We start from the raw sequence: 23,999 nt of genomic DNA, 5'->3' as shown, positions 1-23,999 counted from the left end.
AAAATCTATTGTGCATTTTCAATTTATTTCCTCGTTTGATAGCGACTTTTACTGCTGGCACCATATAATTTACCGCTCTTGTACTTTCCACTCACGATTTGAACGGCAAACAGATTAACGAACTGCATTCTCGTAGAAAATATGTGATCGTTTACCCGCCCAGTCCAAACACGTATTCTTATATTTTGTTCTTAGAACAGCAAATATAATTGCTTACTATACTAAATAAAAAAAAAACGTAGTAATTAAAAAAATAAAATATAGCTTATGTTACTAAATAAAATAAAAAAACAGTGATGGTACACGAACCACTTGGAAATTAATTATATATATCGTCCTTGAACTCGATTAGATAGATAAATTAATTCAATGTTTAAAGTTCGATATCTATGTAAATAAAACGCATTAACACATTCGAACACGTGTTTTCCTTGTACGATTTACTAGATTCATGGAAAAACCCAGTTGTGTGGCCTCACCCAGTCAGTTTGTAGAAAAAGGGAAGCGTTTAATGCCAATTTAACGGAGCACACTTAAACGTGGAAACGCCCTTTAATTTATTCACGACGCCACTGTTTATTATCGTGTCACTGTTCATCAAAAGATGAATTAATAATATCGCGAGGAATGTTTATTTTCTACGTGATGCCCATAACGACCGCGCCGTTCTACTTCGATACACCCATTGTTAGCAGCTATATCAGATTCCCGGGAGATGTGCTCGATAATGACTTAATTCCTTGAAATCCGTGAAAGAGAAACAATTAACGACAACTGGAATGCCTCTTATGGAGTGCCACTAGTTGATTAAATATTTACGCATCCATTGGGGACGATTTCGAAAACATTTCAATTGACCTAAATCGAATGGCGATACGCAACGACAATGAAATCACTTCGAAATATTTTTTCAACCAATCATCCACTATAATCCAATGTAAATTGATCCACTATAATGAATACTGTGAACATTCTCACGTTCTTTTATATAAAATAGTTTCATTAATTATAATGCCAAGTACAAATAATAACAATCGTCATACACAAGTAAAATATTAAGATAAAAATGTACGTTTCCTTTTGCACAACTAGAAAATAAAAGTTTTTCATAGTATTAAAAGAGTTCTGAATTTATTTCTCGTTAACATTCTCCTAAAATATTGCCAAGTGTCCCATTTTTTTCTTTGGTACCCAATGCTACTTTTAGCTTTTAACACTAGAACTACTGAGCACTTAAACCGTCTTTTTAAAATTTCTTTACAAGAGCTATAATGTGAATTTATCGAGATTTCAATTGGTTTGTATTTCAGTTTAGGTGTTCCTAAATCAGCTTCTTTAATCATTTCTCAAAGAAGTACCTGTACCTTTACAGTAATTGTAAAAGAAATTAAGAATTGATCATTTTGACCCGCCTGGTAGTTCTAGCGTTAATGTACACGTGAATAATTGAGTCAACGATCACCCATTTTACTCTTAATACGACGGGACGAATCAACGATGTATCGTTCATTGGTTTTCGGCGCCAGCCTCGAGAAAGTAATTTAACGTCTGAGTTTACATTTTCTTAGGAAATTACTGAATGGGCGACGTCTTCGTCATAAAAGGTGCTCGAGGCGATCCTGAACGTTCGTTTACACCCATTCCATTTCTCTCCCATTACACCATCGATAAAATGCTAATATAGATGGAAAACTAACCTCGTTCGCGAAGAATTTAATAACGCGGTGCTGACCGCGTTCTAAATGCGCGTCTATATACAACGGGACGCGTAAAGATACGAACGAGCGTTACTCGTCAGATGATGTCTCATCCTTATTGACGCGTAGACAAAAGAAAGGCAACCGTGCACTGAAAAGAACGTCCACCGTCAATGAGCTTACAATCATAACAGGTAGACCATACAAATGATACATTTCAATGTCTCCCTCTCGCGCTCCCGTCACGCTCTTCCTCTTTCTCTCTCTCTCACCGCATAGAGGAACGTCACGAGTGCATGTGTTCCAAGATCCGTATTTATCAAACGTCTGGACTATTGTTGATCGTTCGAACCGATTGCCGGCCTCGATAACGAAATGTCATCGACATATAACGTTCGATCACATCGATCGGCCGTTGTTCCGCTGATTCCGCGTTATTAAACGGCAGACCGTGCAAAATCGTTCCCCAATTTGTCCCGTGGCCGTAACGCGCACGCACGAGACGACACTTACACACGCTGGCCAGGCGACACGACCTTCGTATTCTTTCGAAAAAGAATCAGGTTACCTCGTTGTTTTCGCAGTCGGTGCAAGGGTACGGGCGGTCGAAGCGCCCGCGTCGACGAGGGCGACGTCGTTATAACGATCGTCGTTGATGAGAGAGCATATCGAGGCCGTTTCACGCAGATTTTACCACGGGGACACTGTACAACCGCGGACGGTTGACGGACGTGTAAAACGTTCGAAACGTCGCGTCCGCGGATCGATCCGTTTGACGAGAGGATGCTGGATGCCTTCTTCGAGGGGACAACTAAAACGTGAGACGGCCCGGACGGAGGAAACCGAACACGGTAGTGTGACTGTGCCACGCGCACACACACGCGTCACGCACGTCACGCACGCACGCACGCACACACAATATCGTCGTTGATGACAGGAACGATAGGGGATGCACGGAATCCGGGAGGGTGTTCCACGATCACTGGTCACTTTTTCGGTTCTCCCAGCGGTCTCCTCGGGAAGAAAAGGGGATCAGCCAGCGCGCGCTGGGCGGTCACCGTCTATCGTTGCCACTCTCGGGGAACATCGGGACCGGCGGCGTTCCATGTTTTCCGCCACTGTCAGCACTGCCGTCACCATAACCATCGCGCGTGACACACGACGGCTGGCTCCCGTTACGCGGCGGGTGTTCCCCGACGTGTACCCGTGACCACGGATTATTGACCTACGTGAAACGCGAGATGGATTCACGCGTCCCGAGTCACGATGTACATCACGTTCACACGCAAACTGCACGAGGGGTGCCCATCGCACGACGGCGTGCTTCAACGTTTCGAACGGCACGACGGAGAGCCGAGTCGTCGGGCCGAGGTAGTAGTAGTAGTAGTATTTGCTCGATGATCGTCGAGAGACTTCGAGGCGTCGTCCCTTGACGGCGCCACGAGTCGTCACGCCGGTGGTGCCGTGAAATTTCCAAGCAACCAACCACCCGTCCTCGACCGAGAAGCATCCACCATTCGGGGGTAAAGAGGGTTGCTACGTTTACGATCGTCACAAACTGCGCACGAGCTTTTCGCTTCCGCGAATCGATCCAATTGGTACGGCTCGAACGAACAGGGAAAACGGAAGCACGTGTGCAGTGATATTTCGGTTATCGCAATGCGATTGTGGTATTGAACTCGCTTCGTGCGGGGAATTAACCCTGCGCGACGGACTAGGCTTTGAGGTTATGTGGCTTATGCGCACGTGTAACCATTTACCTCGAACGATTTCTTTCTTTTTTAGAAACGACGTTCTTGTTAGTTGCGGAATTATTCTTTGAGCTTGAAGATATACATGAAGATATATCGTTCTTTTTTTAATATTGTGTAACAAGCAGAGTAATTACCTTCTGAGAGAATATAACACATTTATGATATCCACCGATGGGGCAATAGAAGACGTTAATTTGGGGAATTATTTACGTCAGTTGGCAACGACATATTATTTTAAAATATATGAATTTGGGAGTTAAAATTAGTTCTGTTCTTCATGAAATCCTACCTTTTTGATAAACCTTGTGAGATTGTTAGTCGCATAAGTCATATAAGAACGTACATTTATTATGTCAAACCGCAGGTAATTGATTTTTTTTTCGCAGCAATTGACCTCGCGGAGCGAACTACCGCAGTACTGCGTTTACCAAAATACCCATACACTAGGCGTGAAAATATTTGGATGATTTCCACGTGATGAAATACTCATTATTTCCATTAAGGCAGCAATCTAGAGATCGGCCTCTTCAACGGAAATAAACGATTCGCACCTAACTGTAGCGTCGACAAGATTAGATATACGACGCTACTGTATCTCAAAACGTTAACAGCGAAACAAGCGTAATACTTATCGACAACAGATACGCAACGGTATTACTTTCCCGCGCAACTGCCGACAATCAAAATACACGGCGAATCGTCGGCGTCAATCTTCTCTTAGCGGAATCAATTCGAATGCACGTTTCGATTGAAACATCGCCAGGAATGAGAATCATCGAGCTATACAAATTATCATAATGAACGCGTTGCACCGGCAGGTGTCAGAGATTAGCGTTGATCTCCGTCCGCGCGGTGCATAGCAATTAATCGGAATGGTACCACTCACCTTCCATGGGACGCGTGGCAGAGCTGCGCGACATTGTTCGCGTGGTCTGTTAGGCTGCGGCTGAGAGTTAGGCGCTTCTGGACGGAGTCTGTAGATATGTTTCACGGGGGTGTCGTTCACACCTCTGGAACGCGGTGTACCGGCACGGCGAGGCTGGTGTTCGGCCGGCGTCGTGGAAAATGCATCAAACGCCGATCGGGGTGTAAAAACGGGGGTAGAAAACGTTGTCCAGTTTCCGGGAAACTGGAGGAATGACGACGGGGGGTTTGGTAGGTCGGTACCCGTACGCGTGGTAGTCGGCAGTCTTGTTGGTACGGTGCACCCCAACGATGGACACTGAGTGCGATCGTTTTCGTTCGATTTCGATCGTAGGCTCGTTGTTCCCCTATCGAGTGTGATGATTGGCCTCTGCCTCCTGGTCGGTTGATACTTGGTCGCGCGGCGATGGAGGAACGACGATCCTCTCGTGTTACAGCGATAAACGCGAGAGAAATTTAGGCACGTAGTGGATAAGAATGACGCGTAGGCGGTGGTCGTTTCCGTCGCGCGACCAGTATCAAGCGACGGACGATGCCTCGATGCTAGACGGTAACGCTGACCACGGTGCAGCCCGTGCTTCCGAAACGGCGCCCTTACGTTTAGGTCGGATATTCCGCGGCTAAATAATGGTGACAGGATATCCGGTGTGGGGGGTACGGGGGGTCCTTTGGGGGTGGCGTCCATGTGGGGTGGATGGTCACCTCCTTTCTTTCCTCTCTCCGGCGACCCACCTCCTCCTCCGGGACCTCCTCGTCAGGGTGCCCCAGCTTTCGGTGTCCGGGAACACCTCTCCTGCCTCCAGCCAACCCTCACCTACCCCCTCCCGCGCTGAACGTTGCGAGCACACGCTGGAAAAAGAGAACCGGTGATTAATACACGGGCTCCAGTCGTTAATGTTTTTCGTTCGATTAATGTTTCACGACGCGAGGACAATTTGCGGTGGAACCGGGTTGGGGGTTGCTTTTATCGTTTCTGCGTGCGCGGTCAGCTTGTCCTCGGTAATAAATGAACGGGAATATTTTTTCTGCTCTGAATCCTTTAAAGTGATCAATCGTTCTAAGTAGCATGCATTGTAATTGTATACCTACGTATAAACGATCAAGTGCAGGAATAATTTGTGTCTGGAGTTGCAATTTATTCTTTCAAATCGTAGCGTTGTTCTAATGGAATCGTGAATATGGAAATTGATTCGTAACAGTGGAAACTCGATAATTTGCCTTACGATAATTTGCCGTACACAAATAACGACGAGTGTCCAATCAGCTAATAGGGACAGTTCTTCGGAACTGAATCGTTTCACCGTGAAAACTGCGCGGTGATTGTCTCCGTTTTCTACATTATTAAATGTGACATTGAGAAAGCGTGGAACGAATCAATTCGTATCCCATTTGCCGTTTCCCGCTTGCGTACACGTGTTCTACAATATTTTTTTCCGGAATCGTGCACGCGCCATTTAAACTATAGGCTGGCGAGTATATACTTGTGCATTGGTTATTTGATGAACGATAAACTGATAAGTTAATGTTCGTGTTACCGCCGTGCACAGTCTGGATACACTTTAGAATGACCTTTTATCGAATGACAAGCCCAATTATATTTTCACCACCTGTCCATGCTAAACCATGCGAAATATGGTATCGAACATTCAAGAGGGATAGAGAGCCGGGAGCACGAAGAACGGAGACGCACGTCTATAGCCGGTTAAGCCGTAAGGACAAGCAAGCTTAGCCGCTCAATCGAAGCACAGTCGAAGCAAAACCTTTTTTAAACTCTGTCACGTGTTTGCAAGTGACGAAGGAAACGCTTACAGAAGGGTCGACCCCTTTCTTCCAAGCAAACTTCTTCATCTCTCGGTGTAATCATGAATTCCGTTTCTGTAGTACACTAAACGAAAAATTCAGTTACTCGCTAAAAAGAAACTAAATTATTGTCACTAGCAACCTCAATCATTGACTCGAAACACAAATGAAAAAGAAAAATTAATTCTTCAAGGCTACAAAGTTACCAATGAACTTTTTCCAGTTCTCAATTAGCAATGTTCATCAGACAAAAATTGTCGAAGATCAAATCATTCTTTATTTTTATATACAATTTTTATATTCTCCAATTTATTTCGCTCATTCCCAGAAATTAACGATACGATCTTAAACGTTCATCCATTCATCGCAAAATAAGATTGTCAGTTGCACATGAGTGACAACGGTAGCGCGTTGGAATAATTTATAAAAATGATGATATAGAAAAGACTCAATAGACGACCGATTGGAGTGAAACAAGCGCGACGATTGAACGATGTTTCAACCCCTGTCACGCACCTTCCATGACACCGCCGCGCGCTAGGGGGGCCGACAAGTTCCTCGACACGGAACAATGATTCGGAAATGTTACGCTCCGTTTGGATATCGGTTTAAGTAACAACTTCTCTGTGTGGACTCGCTATTACCGCAGTGAAAAGGGGATGGGGTAAGCAGCGGATCACACCTGTCTCGATTAACAAAAGCGGGATCGTGCTGCTAACGACGCTGACCACCGACGACCTACATGCAAGGAGCGTCCGCCATTGACGGGCATTTTTCATTCCGTGTGTATTCGTGACCTCGATAAAACGATAGAATAGCAGGGAACAGTCCGCAAGCCCTACAGGCAGACCCGCAAATCCTATCAACGATCCGTTAACACGCCTAATCGATCTTTAACTGTGCCTTTTGTCGGCCCCTTCTGAATTTCCATCGCGGCCCGAATATCTGTACGAATTATGTTCGAGTAAAAGCACTTTCTGCCGGTATTTTTAGCTCGGTGATTCACGCGACAGAAATACACCTGTAATCGCATCGGCAAGGGAATTATCGAATAGGGTAGCTTTTCTCGAGAACGATGTTGCTGCCTGCTGCACACGCTGCGCGGATAAACGTTGCCGCTTTCAATGGGACGAAATATGCTAGGAGCGGCAAAGAATTACTGCTCCGATTTACATACGATCTTGAATGTCACAGATAAACTGGGAGAGTTTTAGTGACATTTCGCGTTAAATGAATATCCTCGATCCTGAGTTTATTGATCAGATACTGGAACCTAGAATTGTTAAAAGAATGTAACCTTCAGTTACATATAGATTTGGGAATAAAGAAATTTATTTCTCATGTGTTAGAAGTTTTATGAAATTGAAGATTGAGTAGTGTGCTTAACACGTTGAATGTCGTGTCAGTTACCGATGACCCACGCTTCTGAATTGCTTGAAAAAAATTATGATATGTAAGATGACTGTTGTCAGCTAAAAATATTTAATAACATTAATAAGTTAACAATAGTGAAATGTAAGAACTCTATTTACATTTGCCACGAACGAACAAATCATGTATAAAACGTTCAAGGTTCTCGTGGCGATTAACGTGTTAATACAATCCTGTTGTGTATTCGTTTTTATGTTGCTACAGCTTAAATGGTGAAACGAAATGGAAATCGAGTTTACTGAAACAGAGGGATTTCCATTCGACAAAATTAAGGAGTTGCCAAGGTTATCCCACAGCGTCGCGAAAAGGGTTTCGGGGATTAGTTTGTTCCGCGTGGCGTCAGGGTGTACGCGATGACGTCCGAAGGTTTCAGCTATCGGTATGAATGAGAGTTTAACGTATGCTTTATCCTCCCCACGATGCTAATTGAGTTAACGCCGTGAACGCCGTGTGCGGAATGAAATCTGCAACTTGAGGCTTTGCGAGCGTTGCAACAGATTTCAGTGTGATCAAGTAACGTTTCACGTCTATGGGGACCGCTTTCCTGCGGTTGTTGTACGCTTTCTTAATACGATTCGCGTGAAACAGGTGTGTACGGGATATCATTTTTCCGGGTTGCGGGTCGAATAGAATGATATAACGCTCCAACGATAAAGGATATACGTCATTATAGCATCTTAACACTTAGTCAACCGGAGATCTTCCACTTGTCCCTTAACTACGCTTTTATTTTGTTAATTTTTTCGGTTGCCTAAGTGTTAAGTTCGTCGTTCAGCTATTAATTCGAAATTCGTCGTGTTCCTAGCTCACGGTTCATATTTTACTAGTAAAATAAAGTAAATGCAATATAACCCATTTCCCGAACTGATTTCGCTCGTACCACGTTTAAACCGTTCAGACAGCATTCCATTGTATCTTCGACCTACACGATAGAAACGTAATTAAACCTTTTCCTTATACGAATTGAATAATATATTATCGACACTATTAATTCAAAATGATCCGAACGAAATGTGTTAGGTGTAATTTCCATAAAAAAATAATTTAACACGTGAGCGGCGTTGTATTTTTCTATAATGGATCGGCATTGAAAAACTCTTGAACTCGTGGAACTTGCGATTTCCATGGAAGTGGAGCAAATAGCAGCAACGGAACGTTAAAGGAAAGTGTACGGAATCAGCCGGAAATTGTATCGATCAAATACGCCGATGTTTTTCAGGGAATTATGCGCCTCGGAAGTTTTCTACCACTTAGGCGATCCGAATGTAACTAGGGGGACGAGGTGCCTTGTTAAAAGTATTGCGAATAATAGCTAGTTGCGCACCCTATTCTACTAACTACATATTGCTGTATAGTAACGCACGTACATAAGGGCATGTGTGATCGATAAAGGGGTTTACTTCTTCGGGTGATCAAACATTCGAAATTACACCGAATTACCGGCGAGACGACATGGTTTAAGGGCTGACGAGGAATCGATTGCTTTTTGACATGCGGACATTGATGATACACGGTGAATCTACATTTAGACAAGCACGTCGAGCTGGAAGACAGTTACGATAAGATATTACGGGTGACAGGAGTTCACTAATTCATGAGATCTAAGATTATCGGAATCATCGGAGCAAATGTCCACACGACGTGTCCGGCAATCGGTGTTGTAAGCCAATCTGTCGATTCTGAGAGAGAGAGAGAAATAGGTCGGAAATGTAGGCCAATATTTTTTGTCGTTTAGGCTTCATTTTCGAAAATTAAATTTGAAGATAGGTAACATTTGAACGTGCGGTGTAAAAAGTAGATAGCGTGAGTACTGGGCAGACACGTTAATCGAGTTTACGCGGTAGAACGAGTATTTGGACGAAATTTGAATTTAATTCTCTTGCAAATAAAATGAGAGGCGAGTATATGTTACCGTAAATTTATCGTTTTGTTCGTTCGAGCGGAACCAGTAATCTTCAACGTGTTACTCCAGTGATGATGCGTAACAGAGTAAAGTATAATTCAACACGTTTATAAGAGCAATTAGGTGTACACACGTGCTAACCGATATTTTGTGATTATTGCGTTCTTCGGTGCGATTGAATTGATTAGCTGCATGGAATGGTAATTTACAGATACACAGCGAAGTAGTTATTTTCTATTTCGTAATGCAACGGAGTAGAGAATTGAATATAATTCCCGAGATTAAAGATTTCTTGACTTTACGATAGTTTGATTTCTGTGATTATTTTCAAATTCGAGGACATTGAATAATTGAATTCCCATGTTGTCGAGGAATTTTAATAAAGTTAAGAGTTTTACCGAGACATTCCGTAGAGTAATTATGACACAGCAAATTCTTAGTGCCACATACTGTGCACCGAATCATTTCAACAAGTTTCATTAAGCACTCGTTTCCGATAAGAGGTAACGATTATACACGAATACTACAATGTGCCTTGTAAATTAAACAGAGAGAAGAACATTCGTTCCCGCAATGCTGAAGTAACATAACGATCCACAATGACAACTTATATTTCAGGAAACGTCCACAGTTCGAGCACACGAAAATTACAAGTCGCGTAATAACGAGGCCGACGATAAAAGAAGAGCAATCAACAGGCGATTCGAACAATTGAAGAAGGTATAAATTGTTTCAATGGTGGGAATCGTCAGCGAGATTGAGACCGAGCGAGTTAATTTCTGATACCGCGTAAAATGGCCACTCAAGGCGATCCAGTTCGCCTGAGAAAAGAAAACAAGTTGAAAAAAAGTGTGCTCAGCGCAAGCGGCACTTGTTGCTCGCATTGAAAAAATCAATTAATAATCGTTCTAATTTCTGTTATCATTTATTCAATTCAATTTCGATAATAAAAATGCCACTTATGAAACACACAATCGTAGTTGCAGCTCTTCGTCGCAACGCTAGAGATAATAAATATTACATTCAAAAATTGTAAGATATAGTGTCTGTATGAACAATATTAAAGAATAATGAACATTCATAAGAAGCTACAAAACATTTATAACAAAATCTACATTTAGATCACGTTACAGCCTACAATCAACGAAAAATTGATTTTATTTTAACGGTCAACGCCACGTAGACTACACTTGTGCTGCCTCCGTTAGCACCCTTGACACAGTTCTAATCCCTTCGATAAATTCGCGGATAACATTCAGCACTTATTATAAATCCTTAAGAAACTTAAAAGAAACTACACATCACTCTAACAGTAACGATAATATCCATTTCAGCAACAGGTACGCGTCCCATAGACACCTTATAGAAAGCATTCACGAAAACTAGCCGGGAAGAGTATCGAAAATCCTTTCAAAGGCCACAGCTGTTAAAAGGAGTCTAACTTAAAGAGAAAAATCTATAATACCATACAAATACGGTTCGAATTATAAAACGACCAAACGATGAACACCCGGTGAGCGACGAATGCCTAAATGCGCCCAGTTTATTCGTGGTACACCTTGGACGTTGTTCGCCGAACGAATAGACGACTTCTTCAAAAGGCAGATTATCATTTCTGTGCCGGATCGCCCCGGTAAATGTTTGAACGACGATAAGGAACGAACGTGTATCTCAGGATGTTGGATACATATATCATAACGCCAAACATCCCGCGTTGTAAAGCAGTCGAGATAACAAAATTCACGGGATGTATTACCCGGCAAGCGCCAGTCATCGTTTATACCGTCTGAAAAGCTGACCAATAATTTCTATCCGGCTCGTGTCGGCGAACACGTTTTCCACACCTTAACGATCTCCCCCCCCCCCACCATTCGCCGCCCTCTCTCCTCCCGCACCTTATGCCAATCGTGTACAAACGGCCGCACGTTACACAAGCGGCTTCATTCGCGACAGAGCTCTAGCCCCACACCCTCTTTTCAGTTTCTCTTTCACGTCCGTTGGACAGTTTCATGGCACGGCGAGCTCTTACTCCGCAAGCAGCACGGTAACATGATGCTTCTGTGTGACGTGCCTTCGCTTTAACCTGTTGGCTTCACCCCCTCGTCTTTTTTTGTGCTAACTACGGCCGGGTCAATTGTGACCCGCTTCTACGTGGCCTCGGAAATCGACAATGAGAGAAATTCGGAAAATAAATTGTATTAGGACGTTCCATGAGTAATGACGTTTCTTTTTTAATGATAATTTCTAGTGGAAGAGATTAATGGTTGTGTTGTTTTTTTTATCGTTGAAGTAATGAGCACCGTTGCGTATGATCTATTATGACTTTCGATACCACTTTCGAGGAAGTTATGATTTTGAAATAGTTTCCGGTTTCCTTTGGTTTCGTGGGAAGGAATGTATGAAGATTTAACGTGTATTTTCGTTTATTTATTTACGTCTGTTCATATCGAATATACGTTTGTTTTTTGGTGAGTTGTTCGTGTATATTTATAGTTAATTAATGTTTAAATATGTTGATGTGATTATTAGTTGAATGTGTAATTACTGTTTAAATGTATTCGTTTCAGTATTTGTATCGTTTTTATGTTAAATATATTTATTGACTGTTTGTATTTAATTATCTTGAGATGTATACATGAAATTCACGTTTGAAATTTGTAGTAATATTGTTTTAATGCGAAACTCTGATCCACGTGTACCAAAACTACCCTTGGAGCTTGTATAAAGTACAATCAGTCTGCAATGGCCAGACACGCGAGTCGACACGTATTCCACAGTAGGCGTGTCCGATGAATATTCAAATTCGATTTTCTTGGAATTTAACCCTTGTGCAAAGTGAATAAAGGATCGCTGTGTTTTATACAGTTCCAACGTACTTTGCAATCACACCATTCACTTTCTGCCATACAGTAACGCGCCAGACTCGCGAGTGAGATCTCAAACAAAACAAAAACACCCACAAACATCATTCTATCCACCTGAATTTGAATTAAACATCACTGCTGTATTACTATGTTATCAACAATATTAATTACTATTGATCATTAATATTACTACTTAATTAATCCAACAACTTGTAAGAAACAGAAACAAACACAAATAATATCTCTATTTCTCTATTGCCAATCATTACTTTTTAAACTAAACCTGGGCAATGATACCAACAATATTACTTACTATTAATCATTAGCCCCTCGCACTCGGAAGATTTTCACTAAACACGTTCTACACTTTCCGATGAGACATGGACGACACTATTTGAAACTAATGAGAAGATATACGTAGATCAAGAAACAAAGCTATTTTATACAAAACTTAATGTTATATGTAACACTTTGTAATTTTGTTGCATCAAATCAAATGGTAACTGAGAATCACCTCTCGAGTCTTAATATTGCTATCTAATTAACCCAACCACTTTCCACAAAAGCTTTTTCTCTCAAGAACTCAGAAACAGTAGTTACAAACCACTATTATCGAGCTCGTATACACCGTTACTGTTCGCTAAACGTTGTCCAAATAAAATTCTGCCCGTCTCAGTTCATCCATAGACCGTCGCCAGCCGCACGAACGACTAGTATGTCTTCAACGACCATAATCCCGAGTTAATATTGTTCGATTGTGCAACTATTGACCCAGAGGTAATTCGTAGATGAAACAGACTTCGCACCAATCCCTGCACTCGCAACTTTTCGGTGGTTCTCGGTTCTCATTGAAACCGTCCGCAGTACGAAATAAAAAGACCACGGGGAAGTAAAGGAAACGGTGAAGATAGCCAAGAGCAGAGTATCTCCGGGGTATTTTCGTAGACCGTGTTCCGGCTATCCCTATGGGGATCAGAAGAAGGTCCAAGAAAAACGAACCAAGGGTAATGGCGAGGCTACCTCGACGGTTACAGGGAGAGCCCGATGACGGCCACTAGAGACGCACAGTTTTCGGCAGACGTCTCGATTGCACGCATTAAGCTCGATGAGTCACTTCCCTCTGATATACGAATAACCAATCTAAAATTATCGACTAATAAAAGTCAGTTTTATGAGGCCCGGTGTGTGCACAACAACACGCTTGAAATAATTAGGCTAGGTGCAGACAAGAAGGCACTAAAAATCTACTCGATCCTTGGACTAGAAAGTCGTGCAGAAAAATTGGCTAGTAGAAAGGGAATTCGTGTTTGCGTGTGGTCATTGTTTTGAACGTATTCTGTTACTCAAAAGCTTACTGCTTGGTACGATTTTTAAATGAGGCTAGAAGAAATAGTGTTAATTTATCAGTTACAGCTTATTGCTTTCTAGGTCCAGACTAGTGTTAACAGTAACGCGATTTGAATTAATAATTTGTAGTATAAAAGAAGAAAACATTGTTGATAATACTGTTGTTCCTACATACAACTCGGAACTCACAAATACTGTAAAAGAATGTTCAATGGCAGTAACTGGGGAATAAATCTTTCTAAGTGTAACTGTAATGGGTTGAATTTTCCTCAGAGTCTCGATGAAAATTCTTTTTCATTGAAGTAACGATGACTATACTTAATTAAGCTTGCAAGATCTAATCATTGTTTCTTCGTTTTCTAGAAATATAATGGAATCGTTCGAAATTTCTCGAGGGCCATAGCGCGAATCAAATGCAATTAGAGAGACGATAAGGATCGAAATACAAAGGCAATCGATTGGAGCGCGATAGAATTGCATAGTGCCCGATGGTATCGGTGATCCGATAAGAAGCTTTCCGGGACAGTCCGTTACACAGGTGACACACGGTTTCGCGTTCGCGCGTCCGTTTCGCCTGCGAGACGAAAGTTACAACAGCTCCCCCACCATTAATGACGGAAGCTGATTTAGAAAACAGCCGGCACGCATGATGCATACATTCATGATATCACGATTGGCCGGCCGCCAATTGTATCCGTGCAGCCGACTACTTTTGCTCGAAAACCATCGCATCCTCCGAACATTTCTCGCGATACATCATTTCCTCGATGTTTTGCGATTCCGTTGCGATCCCCGGTCCGTGTGTTTGAAACATCACTGAAAAACTGGGGACATTCGGTCTAATAATAATTTTCTTGCAGTGTTCTCAAGTTCGGAAGTATCCTTGACAAAATGAGATCACGAGATCGGGAAAGATAAACGCGTTCACTGCCACGCTGGCTATTAACGAATGACCGAGAACAATTGCAATACGAATATTGATGTCGAATGGATATATTTAGTAGTATAGATAAGTAAATAACAGCGTAACGTAAGAACTGTGATATCGAATGATTAATTATTTCTAATAACAGTAATAACATTCATCTTTGCTGTGAAAGAATACGTGATATGTGAAACATCCATAATACTCGTGGCAGGCAATATGTTATATAAATAAAATGATAATAGGAAAATAAAGACGTGATTAGGTAAAAAGAGACTTGAAGAATGCAGTAGGGTTAATCTTTCGATCGGGTCCAGCGATCAAGACCAATCATCGACTTTCGACCAGATCGTTCTTTCGATTTAACCTTCGACAATGGAGCTAATCTGTTGGCGTCTGCAAGGTCAATCGTCTACTCTCACTATTTTTCTGTCGCCTTGTGATCTTTGGTGTCGCAGCTGATTGGAGATTGGACACTTGAATATTTTATAATTGATATACTTGAATAATCAGCCTAATCTGGAGATATGTCAAAAAAGAATTTCTATATTTAGTGAATACAGATTGATCAAATATGATGAGCTGATTGTGAACAGTTTTATCAACAAGTCACTCTCTAACACGAATCAGGATACTAGAAAATATTTGATATGGTACAATATAAAGAAAATAGAGAACAATGCTGTCTATCTTTTCATATTCATTACTTCGTTATTTTCTTTCAGGTGTATGTATTAAGTTCAAAAGCCTGAAAACTTAAGCTTCCATTCGTAACTGTTTTTTACTAAAGGAGTTAACTTTCTCACTCATCGAGCGCGTGAATATTAATTCATTGGTAGTAGTGAACATTGATAATAACATTAAAAGAAAGAGTATTAGGAAGGATTGACAATTCTAATTACGCTTCAACTTCGAGAACGATGAAACACAGGACTCATCGTAAGAGTGTTACTGTACGGAGCAGCGAGGAATGGGTTCTGATAATATTATGAGAAGAGTATGAAAATGAATGACGCGTATTTAATCGTGAAGATATCGTATGACACGGGAGCAGGCACGACGTTAACGTTTCTCTCATCGATCGCGCGATACAATGAACTCTTTTCAGTGCTCTCGGGTCTCGTATATTGATCCCAACAAATCGTTGAGATGATCGTATGCAATAAGCAATGATAAGAATCCGATGCGCAGACGAAGAAACGATACTCTTGGGAATACAATCTAATTAACGAGAGTATTATCGTGAAATAATCCATGAACTGATTCCAATGAAACGTTCGCGAAGGTTACCGAGCAATCAAATAAAAAACGTTTCAAATGCAGTTAAATATGAAGTTACAAAAGTACAGAAAAATATTGAAATAAATAGTAGACAACCTTCGCCAAATATTTCCATTAAGAAACGTGTTGTGATTCTGAATTAACTCACAAATAAATAATAAAGAAGATATAGTGGACTAATATAAATTGAGAAAAATTCTATCGAAGTTTTTCTCTGTAAAGATAAAATGAAAATATTTGTGTGTATCTTATTTCCATATAATTCTGCATTTGTTCGTTTCTTCCACGTGAATTCCATTCAAAATTTATTATCGAATAAAGGAGATGCTTTCTTCCTGTTGATCGATATTCACTCACTATCTTGGCACCCGAAACAAGAGCACCGACATCTCCATCGCAAGAATATGGCCCAAGAAGACGTTGCCTCTGGCTATCACACCGTAAAACTCTTAGCGTTCGTGCTTTCATGGAACAGTAAAAGTTCCGAGAGACATACGCAGGTTTCACCATCCGAAATTTATGCGTTCGTTGACATTGAACTCTATTTATCAATAACCGTCGATGATGATTCGAGGCTGCAAGGACATCTCACTGAAACGCGGGGAAGATATCACGCTGTGATTCACGAGCAACGGTACAACTGGGAGATGTGAGTCAATGGAGAATCTATATCTAATAGAAGAAACAGTGATCTAATCCCATCAGACATTTAAACAAAGAATGCTACTACTAGACTGTTTTAATATTGAACCGCTACTTGAAATGTTTGCCTTAACCTCGATGAATGCAACGATGTATGCAATATTTCCAGTGCAAGTTTCAGTTCACTGAAGTCACAGGAGGCTATCGTCTTTTTAATAATTACGTCAATCATCGTAGATTCTACGGTGAACTTCTTTTTAATATATTATATTGATGATTTCATTTTAAATTGAAAATTATCGTTCGAGTTCCTTGCAACTTAAAACTTAAACTTCCGTCTCCAACAGATACAATTAACATTAAGTTACGTTCACTTCCTTAACTTAACCATTCATGCACGTTGTACTCCAGCAAATCGATTTTGCTTCTTTTCCAGAGGATTCTAAGTATATTTCCTTCGAATATATTTCCGTTTCCATTGAACTACGTGAAAATAGCTTCAACGATCTTCTGACCTTTTCAAGAAACTCCGAAATTCTTCAAACGTATTCGAGCAATTTTCAACTGGTTCCGACTGTTCCGCGCAAATCGAAACTTCGTTGAATTGATGTAATTGCTCCAACAGGTGAAACGTATGAAAGTGAGTTTATAAAACGTAATAAACGACTCGCAAAGGGCACAGCTGATAAGCTTGTGACGCAATATTCGTGTGACAGCCAAGTTCAGATCTTGATGCTCGCAACATATGAAACTTTCGTATGTCGTGAACTGTACGAGTATAAAAAATCTACATACTGATATATATGAATTTACAGCGTGTACAGTTACGTTAATCGCAGACTGAATGAGGGTTCGAACATACTCTATCTAATCACCGAAGAATCTCAAAACACGATCGATCACTGACCGATTTCCCCGATCGCTATCACTGGAACACGTTTTAGTACCACGAGCTATCAAACCAACCTCCAAAACACTAATAAAGGACAACTGAATTGGAACCATACATTCATTAAAGTATCTACGAACATCCACAACCAATGCACAAGTATAACAAATACTTTCGACGACGGAAGAAAAGAAATCTCCATAATCACAGAAGCAACCCTTAAACCATCGCACATTCCACGAACGTCTACAGTCGTTTCAGAAATCTTTACAGAAACAGCGATAATACATTTTTTTCGAATATTTCATACATTCATTACAGTATCCAAGTGAAACTGTTTACTTCTAAAATCATTTCAGATATTCAACACTTTCGAGACAGATCAACAATTACGAAATAAGAACACTGAAACCTGTCATTCTAACGAGTGCAGCAGTTCTGGTCAAAAAAGCAACCCCCAAAATGTTGAATGAAACATACAAAAAAAAGCAAGACAAAATAGAAAGAAATCATCACAATCGGACAAGAATTCACGATTAATTCATAACGTGTACCTTGAGTACCACCAGGAGTCATCTCTTCGCATATTAGAAGTTTCATCCGACGCTGCGCGTGGCCACCGTAAACTTCGCGCACATTCACAGTGTTTCTACCAGGACGATCACCGGTCGACGTCCCATGATCCCCGAAGAACCAGCAAGTAAAAAAGGGGAAAAAGAAACCTGTTCAACACTCGCGTAGGAACATTCACTCGGTCCGACCCGGATAAAAAAAAAGAATGTGTCCGGTCGCGTTGATCAAGCGGATACACACGAGGCTCCGCGAAGCATTGTTCTCGTTCGGGCAGGCTCGCGATCGTAACAGCGAATTGATCCCAGTGGGTCAAGGTTGCAGGGAAATCCTTCGCAGCGATCGACCACCTTCGCCCCGAGGAAATATCAAGGTGTCGGGCGCGCACGAAATCGCGGCTTTCGAAACGCTGGTCCCCTCCGGGATCTCCTTTCAGTCCAGGCGTTCTCCGATTCAACCGCTAGCCACCTAGATCCTTATCAACGGCACACGACGAATCGATCGAAGCCAAGAAAAACTTCCTCGCCGGTTAGGTTCGACGACCATTCGCCAAGAAAAAAAGTTGAAAAAGAAAGGAACTTGGTCGAGCGAACCAGCTAAGCGCTTCAGCTTTCACGGGGATTCGATTCCAGAACACACAGAGGCAACTATCGAGTCCGCACTTCCGGCCAACGGGAGGTTCGCAAATGTGGAAATTGATTTCCTTGATCACAGACACTTAGAATACTTTCGCGAATGATTCTCGTTTTCTTTCGTTGTTTCTGTTGGACCCGGTCACAGAACGAAGGAAGATGATAGTTGGCACGGTCGCCGCCGATTTCGGGTTTGCCCGCATACGTTTGAATCGAGAACGTGACGGTGGTGTCGTGTTAAGTCGCGTCGCCGGCTGCGATCCTCGTGTTCCGCGCGAACGGAACGGAGCGTCGTTCTGCGAAGCGAGCACCGATCGGAAAGGCCGTCCGCTCGGAAGCTTACGCCATTCTCGACTGGCATGTAAAACCGCGAGGTGGCATTTCTCCGTAGCCGCGCGCGCCCTCCGCGATCCAGGGAAAAGCTTCGGCGAGGTGGGAAACGAGCGCCGGCTAAAAACTCGTACGCCCGCGTGACACGCAACGGATTCTTTTTTAATTGGACGAGTCTTTTTCTAATTGGACAGGGAAATGGTAAGCTAGATCTTTCCTCGTGACGCTTCCATGTTGGATATTCAATGTTCTTTTGTTCATCGCATCTTGGAGCGACTTCTGGCGATGATGTATTGATGATTGTTTCAATATCGCATTGTTATTGCATTCTTATTTTAGAATTAGTTCGCTTATTGAAAGAAGTCTTCTAGAGGAAGAAGGACAATTTTTGGTACTTGGGTATTATACCGTCTTTGCTTTTTAGAAATAAGATATTAATAAAATTGGTAGCGATAATGAAATATTAATAACGTGTTGTAGTATTAAATAAATACTAACCCAAACGAGTGATCTAGGAACTGATTAGGAAACAAAGGTTATCCGTATAATACGTAAGTACCAAATTTTCTTTTATTCTCTTTATTTACGTGTTTTCATTTTTTTGTAATTTTTACATATGACGTTAATCAGTTTTTCATTTGGGATACAACTTATTCGTCAGAATGTTGAATGTTGTTTTCTATTTGTTGTGCACAGGAATAACGTAATTATGCTGATGCATCTGCTCAGACATATCTGCACTCGTTAATCCCCGTTTTCCTTCTGTTTTAAGACTGTTTATATAAGGAGTGGATTTCCATTCGTTGAATAAGATGTACAGTTTAAATATGATTCGCGACATCGTGTCCGATTTAAGTGTCCTCCGTTTGAGACCAGGAATATCGTCGTAATTGGAACAATACTGACGCTAATACGAGAAGTAATTTGTTGAATCGATTTATTCTAATTGAATGCAAATAATTCATGAGCGACGAATGAAAATGAAAGAACGGATAAACGTCGAATGTGACCCTAATGCCCGCAGGAGAAAATATATTTCGATTGAGTTCCCCGCGGGCATTTCGAAAGCGTAATCGCTGCTACTTTCGGTCTAGCTCGGCGAGCTGTCTAATGAGGATGTGCTTCCGCAAAGAAGTCGCATTATTCGTGTACAAAACGCGCATCACGTGTGACAGATTCGTTTGCAAAAGATCTTTGACCTGTTGTATCATTATTCTACGTGAATGTTTTGAAACATTCATTAAAAGAAGATTATGGTGTCAATGAGAAGTTTACAATTAAATGGCGAACTAGATAGAAAGCGAATGTATATTCTCTAACAAAGAAAAATAATTTAAGCATATAAATTAAACGGGGTTAGATGTTATAGTTTCAATCGGTGTAACGTGATATTAATGAACATTAACTTCCTTTTATATTAGCAAGTGGAAATAGAAATTAATTTGATTCCGAAGATAATAGCGCTATTTGATATTAGATAGTGTTTTAGGAGACTATAAAATTGTTTTACCATGAAAATCCGTTTGCCTTTCTGGTAGCTTGAAATTATACGACATCATAAATAGATAAGGATTAGGGCGTTACATAATTTCGAACAGTGCCGTTTTGAGACACCAATGCCTCGCAATGCTCATGAGACTGTTCCGAAACATGGGTGTTAATGGCACCACTGACATTTGATAAATGTCAGCCCACGACATTTTCAACATCTTTTGTCCTAAATTGTTGGGATATGTCAGTGTTGCACCGATAACTATTGGTCACTTAAAATTTCATGGTAACTGTTAATGTTATTCTATCTATGTATACTCTCGTGGAATCATTAATCAAGAGAATAAAACTTCATATCATTCCAGTTTCACTGAATCCTCTAATCAAAGTGTAAATTTGCAGAAACACGAGCAGTCTATCGATGAAATGATTAAAGGGAATGACATTTCACAAATTAAAGTTAAATATAAAGTAGAATATTCACACTTCACTAAAGCTTGCATATTATACTGCAGTTTATAGACTTAAATGTATTTTTGAATACATTAAATTCGCCTAGTAAATACTACGAAATATATACTCACACATTTTATATGTTCAGAAATATTAATCAAAATCCATTACAATTATTCTTTTTGATTAATCATAGTATTTTATTCAATCGCACTGATAATAACAGAATATTCGAATAAACGACGATAATAATTTAATCGAACATCAGACTCTCATTAGCGAAATATAAAATTCCTATTACAGGGTCCACTGCACCGCGTGGCCGCCATATTGTCGGCCTCTGAATGACTAGTCGTTCGGAGATTAATTACTTTGGGCAATAGCTAACAGCAATTTTTTTCTGTTTCCCTTGGATGATCATAGGTTAGGTAAAAACGTGTCAATGAGGAAAGAATAGTTTACAACATCCAGTTTCCTCAATAGATACGTGTTAGTATCACTAGTATATCCAGACTACGACTATACGCGATGTAACCACAATGAGGACGTTGCTTATCTTCCGAACGTGCGGCTAGAAAAAATTTTCTTGTAACGAAATAGAAGACTCGACACAAAGAAAAAATAAAACACAGCCCACTAGAAACTATTTTGAATGTCACTTCAAGAACATAGTCCTTTCTTCTATTTTAACATTTACTTTTCAAAAGATGACTTCATAGTCAACACAGAGATAAGTTTAACGATCTAAAACATTGCGATCTTAAAAGCTCACAAGATATAAAATATTAGAGTACACATTCTACTATCTATATAATAAAATTATATCTTGACTTATAAATTATATTATAAATTATAATTATAATTATAAATGAAGTCTACTACTCATTCCAGACAATTCAAAACTATTTGACTATTATACTATCTCATTCATTACAACATCAACATTCAATAATAAATATATTTCAACTATGAGAAGCAGATAAATAGAAAATTAATAACATTCATTGCGGTTACACTTGACTAATTTTACTATCAGTAATTTGTAAATAATTCGAAGAAATGTTTAATTTGTTACAAGTAAATATTAATTTTGATGGTGAAATATTGAAAGTAATGAAATAGCCTTTCGCTTCAATCCATGTGCAACGAGGGCAATTGATTTCCGATAATTAATATCAAATTATAATTATCAATTTCTGGTAATTGTTAATTAAATTAATCCGGCAATCTTCACCACGAGTCTCGCTCGCCGTTATAAGGCAAGGGGCTAAATCGGTGAACGTTCCGGAACAACGTCCGCGGGCCGTCCAATATTAAGCAATATTTATGAATAATAGGAAGCGGTAATGTAACAAGTCCGCGTGGATCGCGTGACAAGCGAACTAATGAAAACTTCAACGAAACGTGCTATCGTTGACGTGGCCCTCGCTTCTGACTTCACGCTACGGGATTACGTCAGGCGTGTATACGCCAAACCCAATAATACATCACCGTAAGACGACACGATTTTGACGAAGGCGACCGTTCTTCCTCCTCCGCGCGACGCGTCATTATTCGATTCAATCGGAGAACGAAAATATGCAGATCAAATGAACCTTCGTCAGCGGACATTCCAGCACGTAGTCATTCCAGGAAGAAAAATTCGATTTCCTTTGTGTAACAGGTAACGATTAAATGATCGATATTAACATACTGCGTACCGGTTAATTATTAGAAAATTGGAATACGAGGCTGGTGATCTTCGATGAGATTAACTTACATCATTATATATAAAATATTCAAATATTTTATTGTTGTTTGATAAATATTTAAATAATTTTAAAGTAATCGGTTCTAATAAAATTGAGTATTTTTTTAAACGATGTAGTTACTAAAGCTACTAATGTAATGAACTGCTGCACAAAATGACAGGTCTCAGTTTTCTTATTTTACAATTACTGATACCTTAACAGCGTTAAATATTCAAAATGATTTTGAAGAAAATGTGTTGTTACGATTTTTAGAAGGATTACATATTGACCATATTAAATGCTCGGTAATTCTAGCGTTAATTTTCGTGTTGGACATACATAACGAACGAGGAAGATCCGTATGTTAATTTGTTTAAGAAAGTATGCAAATGTCGATGCTTAAAATATGCCGTACAACAGGCATAATTCTTTTTTCATATACGGGAAGTCAGACTAAAGTGAAAAATGTTTAAAAATAAACGTCTTCGTAAATTGAATTTGTCTTCTGTTCGTGAAATATATAATTAATTTTTTATCCGTGCACGGTCAAACAATTTACGTAACCTTCTCAGGAAAACTGTTAAATACGCCTCAAATACTTCCTTGTATTTTTGGGAGGATCTTATCAAAAAGTTGTTCGTTCATCAGGAATTGAAATCTATTTTAATTAAATTCACAGAACTCGTGGGTAAGTATCCAATGAAAAGATAACATATTCACAGGAAAGGAGTTAATTAACTGATTCAATTCTTTGAATAATGTCCGATCGAAAGTGTCCCATTAAAGCTGTTGACCGAGCATCTTTTTGCTTTCAATGTAATTACCTGTTAGGGAATATATTAGGTTAATGTTCCACAGTGACATGTACGTACTAACAAGTGTAGGCACACGTGACGTGTGTATAGAGTGTTTCACGAGACACGGATATACTGTAAATCAGACGAAAGATATTAATTCAAAGTAATTGCTAAAAACTCATCAATCCTACTCGCTAGAAATTCCTAAATATTTCGAAAATCTAATGGAAAGGGGAAAAAACTAAAATAATCGTGCAGCCAAAATTTTATGAATGAATTTCGAACTTGAAATTGTTGCCCGATTTTGTGAAGCAACCTATACTTAAATTGCGTCCAATAAAAATTATGGTTGAACAAAATGTATGCGAAATTTTTTCCAGATTTTTCTTCGAGCGCATATTTTATGATTCACAATGATGAATTACCAAAATGGAAGTACGTTGTCATGTATGGACATATTGGTGTACAGAGAGATTACCAATTATTACGTCAAACTGATATATCAGTCTCGCACGTCTGTGGATCATTTGTCTGCCCGG

At 40.2% G+C, this 23,999-nt stretch overlaps 1 protein-coding gene across 11 annotated transcripts in view; it reads right to left on the bottom strand.

The window, feature by feature from the left end:
* ATP8B (ATPase phospholipid transporting 8B) overlaps positions 1 to 23,999 on the bottom strand; it is an 82,036-nt gene that overhangs the window by 32,100 nt on the left and 25,937 nt on the right. For 7 of the 11 annotated variants that reach the window (XM_031982825.2, XM_031982821.2, XM_031982822.2 and 4 more), the window contains exon 1: positions 2,266 to 2,421. Coding sequence is in view for 4 of the 11 variants with exons in the window: in XM_076371649.1 (XP_076227764.1) it covers positions 4,338 to 4,371 (34 nt within the window). In the remaining 7 variants the exon portion in view is untranslated. Of the gene's footprint in view, positions 1 to 2,265; positions 2,422 to 4,337; positions 5,225 to 18,011; positions 19,038 to 23,999 lie in introns of those variants that run through there. The other 4 variants (XM_031982827.2, XM_076371650.1, XM_076371651.1 and 1 more) reach the window with 2 other exon arrangements.

The sequence above is a fragment of the Nomia melanderi genome, chromosome 10 (assembly GCF_051020985.1).
Source record: "Nomia melanderi isolate GNS246 chromosome 10, iyNomMela1, whole genome shotgun sequence".
NCBI classification, from domain to species: Eukaryota; Metazoa; Arthropoda; class Insecta; order Hymenoptera; family Halictidae; genus Nomia; species Nomia melanderi.
This window is presented reverse-complemented; position numbering and strand designations above follow the sequence as displayed.